Source organism: Triticum dicoccoides, chromosome 1A (genome assembly GCF_002162155.2).
Source record: "Triticum dicoccoides isolate Atlit2015 ecotype Zavitan chromosome 1A, WEW_v2.0, whole genome shotgun sequence".
In the NCBI taxonomy this organism is placed as follows: Eukaryota; Viridiplantae; Streptophyta; class Magnoliopsida; order Poales; family Poaceae; genus Triticum; species Triticum dicoccoides.
The window spans coordinates 586,407,165-586,413,809 of record NC_041380.1 but is presented as its reverse complement, the minus strand read 5'-3'; the positions used below and the strand labels follow the sequence as shown (position 1 = coordinate 586,413,809).

The following is a 6,645-nucleotide window of genomic DNA, read 5'->3' as shown; positions in this document are numbered from 1 at the left end:
ATAGAGCAGGTTAGTTGTAGCATTCTTTTGGCGATTTAGTTCAGTTCAAATTAACTCCCTGCTTTTGCGGGCTTATGCGGGACACCGCCCTGTATCCCTTGCTGGGCTGGCTAAAAGCTCATAAATGCAAGTTGGGCTAAGCTGTGCCCGATCTAAGACTCGTTCAGTTTCCCCCTAACAACCCTTGATGGGCCTGCCTTTCAGAAGAACCAGCCAAACTAACTTTGAACACTCGAGCAAGTGCAATTAACTTCTGTTCTTTTGACCATTGCTAAGAAGCAACAGTCACCACCTTCAGTTATAAACTTTGGTCTTGCTTTTTGATTTACACTTTCCATATTCCGTTAATACATTTTCATGTTCCTGATACCATTTTCTCTAATTAAAGTTATGTCCTGTTGCTGTTACCAGAAAAATAGCGTGGACACAATCAGAAATGTGGCCAACGTATGCTGTGTACAGTTCTCGCCGTACTCCTCTCGTATGTTAGCCTTTGGCTCAGCTGATTACAAGACATACTGTTATGATCTGAGGCATACAAGGATCCCCTGGTGTACCATTTCTGGACATGGGAAAGCTGTCAGCTATGTAAGATTCTTGGATGCAGAAACGCTTATATCTGCGTCAACTGACAATACCTTGAAGATATGGGATCTCAACCGGACTAATCCTAATGGATTATCTACTAATGCTTGCAGTCTGACATTGAGTGGTCATACCAACGAGAAGGTATAAAAGGTTTACTGAATTATTTGCTTTTTTCCTTTTGGTAACCATTTTTGGAATTGGTGTGTAATCAACCTCATTTTCCCATGCAGAATTTTGTAGGCTTATCCGTTCACGATGGATACATAACGTGCGGTTCTGAAAACAATGAAGTGAGTATTATATTGAATGCATATATTTGGCTTGTCATGCTGGCACTCCACTTTGTTTAATCAAGGCACTGTTAAGCATATTGAGTTCTCTTGGATGGAAACACTTCTTTGGAGCAGCCAATGTTATGCAAATTGATTCCCTGAGGAAAATGTAACTTTCCATTGTTGTGACAGTTCTCATGTACTCCCTCCGTAAAGAAATATAAGAGCGATAGTGATCTAAATGCTCTTATATTTAGTTATCGAAATGCTCTTATATTTCTTTACAGAGGGAGTACCTTGTTGTTCCAACATAAAAAAAGATCTCACCCTCCCCTCGGCCCTGCTAACTCCACACATTTCTAGCCTCATTCCTCAACCTAATTTGTTAACCACCAAACCCTGTAGTGTTGATGCTACTACACTTACTCTTTTTTTTCGCGATGACTACTACACTTGCTCTGCAACACCTAGGCATATATTTTTTGTTCAGGATGACGAGGTTAGGTTATGCTACCTTGATGATTTAACTTGGAAAATCTCATGCATTTATTTAGGAACCATTAATTCACGAACAATTCAAGATCTGAAACTCACGTCACAACTTTATATATCTGGCGGGTGAATTTAAGTGTGCTATTAATAGACATTTTGGTGGAAAAACTCATTGTTGGTTTGCAGGTATATTCTTACTATAAAAGCTTTCCCATGCCAATAACTTCCCATAAGTTTGGTTCCATTGACCCAATAACCGGACAAGAGACGAATGATGATAATCAGCAGTTTGTGTCGAGCGTTTGCTGGAGAGGAAGGTCAAATATGGTGGTAGCCGCCAACTCTAGTGGGAGCATCAAAGTCCTTGAGCTTGTTTGAACAATCTGTTGAGCAAGTTACAGGATGAGAATATCTAACTGGCTGTGGTTGCCATGTTGCTTTGGCGACCGTATGTTTCATCAAGCATTCTGCCTTGCCAACAACGAAGTGCCAAGATATATCAAAGGCAGAGACATCAAAAGCCGTGGAAAAACACACTTCCGCAGTTGAAGCAACCTACAATTCTGACTATTGATGTTTGCTCGAAACCCCCTATGAAGTGGGCGACTGGAGGGGGTGAAAGGCCTCAGCTACTCTGAAAGATAAACTTTGTAAGGCGCTTTGACATAGTAGTCAGCATCTCAACGAGGGCCTAGGGCTAGGTTTCTGTACAGATTTAGGGGCTTCAAATGCCGTGTATTTACTTTTGAGCTAGAGCCTTACATGCTATGTTTACCCGATCTGATCCGCATCTCACGGGAATCGACGCAGTTTTGATGTGCAATGACTAACAGTCTAGTATGATGGTCGGAGCAAAACTGCAGAAGGTGACATTGTTGTCTGAAGGAGTTTATCATGCATCCTGATGTGTGCGAGTGATGCAACGAGGGTTTGTGTATGCCAATTTTTTTTGTAGCCCCCTTATTTGAATAGAGTAATATATATATATGATTACTGTACATAACAAAATGCCTGCCGAGTCCAGAAATTCTGTGTCGAACAGAAGAAAAATGAATGATTTGGACTCGGCGATGCAATAGTATATGTATGAGTGTTGGCTGCCATTGATAGTTATGTAATTCACATATTTCTGTCTTGCGCGACCAACAAAAACCCTATTTCTATCATAGATATCATGATTCTTTGATAATACTCTTATCTCATTGTAACAATATGCTCTCTGACTTTGTCCTGGTAGGATCTGAGTCCAAATATGTTCAAATTTCTTTGTAATCATATGATAAGTTCACTAGTTTGATCTGCTGAGTAATGATGTCGGTAATGGACTAGTACGGATTGAGAAGGCCATACGTTTGTTGATGTGGGACCGAGACACATCCTAAGAGCAAACGAAGAAAAACGAGGTTCAGTCTGGATTTTTTTTTTTGCGGGGAAGTCTGGAGTAATTTTCAGATAGCTGTACTTTCATTTGTTTTGAAGTTGCGCCTCTTAGGACTCTGATTTTCACTAAAAAGCTACTCGTTCCGTCCCATGTATTGGAGTGTCAAAAATGCACTTATATTATGTGAAGGGAGTAAGAGAGTTAACCGGTTAATTTGACAAAACTGGGATAAAAATCGTTACAACACGTCTACAAGAGAGGGCATCCCGTCTGACTTGCTCACACGACCCCTCTGAACAAACGACATACAAGAACCCTGTTCTCCAACTGAATACATTGCGTTACTTACTACAATTCGTTGCCCTATTCTCCATCCTGTTTTGTTCCATGTGTCGCTTTCATATAGTATCAGTCTTGCTAAGTCTCAGTCGACTAAGACTTGACGAAGTCCCAGTCGATGCTATATCCGTGAGATGTTACATTGAGATTCATGCATAATTTTATTTTCAGTTTTTCTGTTTCTGTTTTGCATGTTATGCCACTTGAGTAAGACTTGGTTAAATCTCAGTCGACTGAGACCTAGCCACACCCTTTATATATGTTGCCTTCTGAAAGAAAAATCCTGCAGCAACTTAGTGTATTATTAAAAGGAAAATAAAAGCAACAAGAAGACCCTTCACAGGAATAAGAGACAAATAACAGCACGGACATGTGTAAATTTCAGGCCAACCGGACCTGCCTCCTTGGAACCGCCAGGCTATCCAAACATAGCACAAGCACGGGGTGCACTCAATTTTTTCGTGTTGCTACAAAAGCTGCCTATGCATAAACACTTGCCAATATTAGAGAAGAGTGACAGGAACCAGTAACAAAAATAGGCAGCTCCCCATGGATAGATTCAAGGGTGTCTTCCCCACCTCCCCACCACCATTGCAATCTTTTCCTCCACGCAGGGGAAAGGAAAGGGTTCTTCCTCACCCACCTACCAGAGGAGGAGGAAGAAGAAGAAGAAGCTGAATTAATCGGATCGGAAGAAAGAACCGTCGAGAACCATGGCGAGCAAGGCCCACCTCTCCTTCCTGCTCCTCGCGCTCCTCGCGGCCTCCCTCGCCGGCCCGTCCGCCGGCATATTCCACATCGTCGGCGCCGGCAAGGGGTGGCGCATCGCCCCCAACCAGACCTACTACGCCGACTGGGCCCGCACCAGGGACATCCACGTCGGCGACAAGCTCAGTAAGTTTGCTACCTAGCTAGTACGTACTCCTTGTTCATTGTTCGCTCCCCTTCTCCTCGCCGCCGGCTGGCCGGCCGGCCGTTCTTGACGTGGCCGCCGGCGTGGGTGCACGCAGTGTTCCTGTACCGGAGCGGGGTGTACGACATCGTGCAGGTGCCGACCAAGGAGCTGTTCGACGCGTGCAGCATGGACAACGTCACCATGCGGTACCAGCTCGGCCCCACCATCATCAAGCTCGACACGCCCGGCCCGCGCTACTACTTCTGCGGCGTCGGCGAGCACTGCGAGGGGGGCCAGAAGGTCGCCGTCAACGTCTCCGGCGACGCCGCCGCCCCCGCCACCGCCACCGCCACCGCCACCGCCACCGAGGCGCCCGCCGCAGCGGCGCTGCCGCCGGCGTCGTCGACGGCGCTGGGGGAGGCCGCGCTGGCGTCGTCCATGGCGCAGGCGGAGGCCGCGCAGGCGTCGTCGACGGCGCAGGACGAGGCCGCGCAGGCGTCGTCGACGGCGCAGGCGGAGGCCGCTCAGCCGTCGTCGATGGAGCAGGTGGAGCCCACGCAGGCGTCGTCGACGGCGCAGGAGGAGCTCGCGCAGGCGTCGACGATGGAGGTGGACCCCGCGAAGCTTGTGGACGCCAAGAAGAAACTATAGGGAACATGTATGGCATGCGTATACTATGTATTTACCCAGTATGTATTTTTGCCGCACAAGTACAATAGCCCTCGATCTGGGCTTGGATCCATGTATTTACGCTCATACTAAGCCACGGCGCAATTGGATCGTATGTATGTACGTACATCGGTTTGGTGTATGCACGTACATACAAGGCGACCGTGTACAGTAGAATGAGTTTTTTTTTTGAATGATTTCAAATATGGCCACAGTATCATTTCGATTCACCGTATCAGCTATACTTAGTAGATGTGTGTTTCCATATTTCTTGAGGTCTCTGTTGATTTTCGGGAGATTGTGATTCTTTTCCGAGGAAATGAGATTGTAAGCTTTCTTTTATCTTCGTCTTGTTCAGACATTCTATCAGAGCATCACAACGAGAAAAAGAAGTTCTTCATCAAAGAGAAAAGGTGGAGATTGCAATTTCTTATTGAGTTCCCATGAAAAGTGTCTACCTCTCTTTTGGTCGAGATGAAAACCTGAAATCCATCATTCCCATTGCCTCCTGCTCACCCGAAAAGTGAAAACCTTCTTCAGTATGTTTGATGGGTTTGGAAATCTTGGATTGACATTGGCAATACATTAATTGCACCAACGTTGTCACACCATAAAAATGGAAATGAGTGTCTTTGACTGAAATATTCCGAGGTTCTACCACACATTATGTAATTAAACTAAATCACTTCAACTTGGGTTTTGTCAGCTACCTTATACTTGATACTTGGCTTCTGCACTTGAGCAAGATATGGTTGGTTCACTTGGTTGTTTTCCCAGATAGTTCAATACCACATTCGAGCCAACAAAAAAAGATTGCAAAGCCCCTCTCCTCGGCCATTTAATTATTGCATTTGTAATGCCAAGGATAAGGCGCAATTCATTTTCATGAGAACTCTAATTGAATGGTACTTGGACATGGCACACTTCCTCCATGATGGAGATACATGGCTTAGTGACCTAGATGTTGGGACCTGCCACACTTCCTAGCTCTACTTGGACCCTTTGAGGTCCTTGATCAACACTTGTGTTGCATGAGATTGTGACGATAATGCCATCAACTTAAACCAACGTAATCCACTTCGGTGCCACAAAGTCCATTTCAAATGCCCATGGCAAACAATCTTGTATGGTTTTGGATTTAATGAACCCATATTGATTCGCATGAACTATGGGTATATACTGTTATGCAATTCAAAGGCAGACTGACCAGAGATATTGTCATGTAATAAGATATGAACTGGGGATTGTCGATATATGTAATTAGAGCAATAAAAGCAGTATTAATACTCTGGATGTTAATATTGCCATCATAGAAATCACTACATAGCCAGTCTCGAGCTCTCTCACATGGCATACACACACAACAAGATCCTCAATTTCCTTTTTCAATGAATGGGAGTTCAGGGTCACCAAGGTCATGAGATGGCACAAAAAGCAGAAAGGTTGAACCTCATAGATGAGAATTCAAAAGTATCAAGCATATCCTTATAGGAGTTCCATAGTGCATCAACCTTCAGATCATCATCAGTGATGGTTTTATCTTCTTCGGATCATATGCTAGCGATACAGTTACATATGAAGAATCGAGTACAAATAACATGATTTTTTTTGTATTCCCATCACCAAGTCTGCCCATCTTAGCCTACATACGGATGGATATATATATTTTAGAATGTAGATTCACTCATTTTGGTCAGTATGTAGTCCATATTAGAATCTCTAAAAAGACCTATATTTATGAACAGAAGAAGTAGTTGTCTCAGATCATGCTTAATTCATGTTTTGAAAAGGTGTAGCTAGATTATATATCAGATGTTGCCTTCGGTTTTTTGGGGATAAGTGACCTTTCCAGGGAGAGAACGTATCATCAAGGGGATACAAATACAATAAGCACATGCCTAGACTCTACATAATTAGGATGCATACAACTCACACACACACACACATAGGCTCACGCCGGCAAAGGGCAAAGTCATACAAGATTGGAGCTATGGTTAGACAGAAGAAAA

General features: G+C 44.1%; 2 protein-coding genes across 3 annotated transcripts in view; both read left to right on the top strand.

Annotated features, from left to right (window-relative positions):
* Positions 1-2,541, top strand: part of LOC119292861 (protein SUPPRESSOR OF PHYA-105 1-like) — a 9,503-nt gene extending 6,962 nt beyond the window's left edge. For both annotated transcript variants that reach the window (XM_037571548.1, XM_037571543.1), the window contains 3 exons: positions 412-729; positions 819-878; positions 1,539-2,541. In XM_037571548.1, coding sequence (XP_037427445.1) covers positions 412-729; positions 819-878; positions 1,539-1,730 — 570 coding nt within the window. In that variant the 3' untranslated portion in view covers positions 1,731-2,541. The remainder of the gene's footprint in view (positions 1-411; positions 730-818; positions 879-1,538) is intronic.
* Positions 2,542-3,669: 1,128 nt separating this feature from the next.
* Positions 3,670-4,707, top strand: LOC119344807 (umecyanin-like). The gene is made up of 3 exons (XM_037615160.1): positions 3,670-3,966; positions 4,083-4,396; positions 4,511-4,707. The coding sequence occupies exons 1-3, from the start codon at positions 3,786-3,788 to the stop codon at positions 4,616-4,618; spliced, it is 603 nt and encodes a 200-aa protein (XP_037471057.1). The 5' UTR covers positions 3,670-3,785; the 3' UTR covers positions 4,619-4,707.
* The last annotated feature ends 1,938 nt before the right edge of the window (positions 4,708-6,645 follow it).

Bases quoted from the DNA above. Each gene is read 5' to 3' on its own strand.
- LOC119344807 (XM_037615160.1), top strand. From the start codon at position 3,786: ATGGCGAGCAAGGCCCACCTCTCCTTCCTGCTCCTCGCGCTCCTCGCG. The intron at 3,967-4,082 runs GTAAGTTTGCTA...GGGTGCACGCAG, and splicing joins CCACGTCGGCGACAAGCTCA to TGTTCCTGTACCGGAGCGGG. The intron at 4,397-4,510 runs GCGTCGTCCATG...TCGTCGATGGAG, and splicing joins CGCTGGGGGAGGCCGCGCTG to CAGGTGGAGCCCACGCAGGC.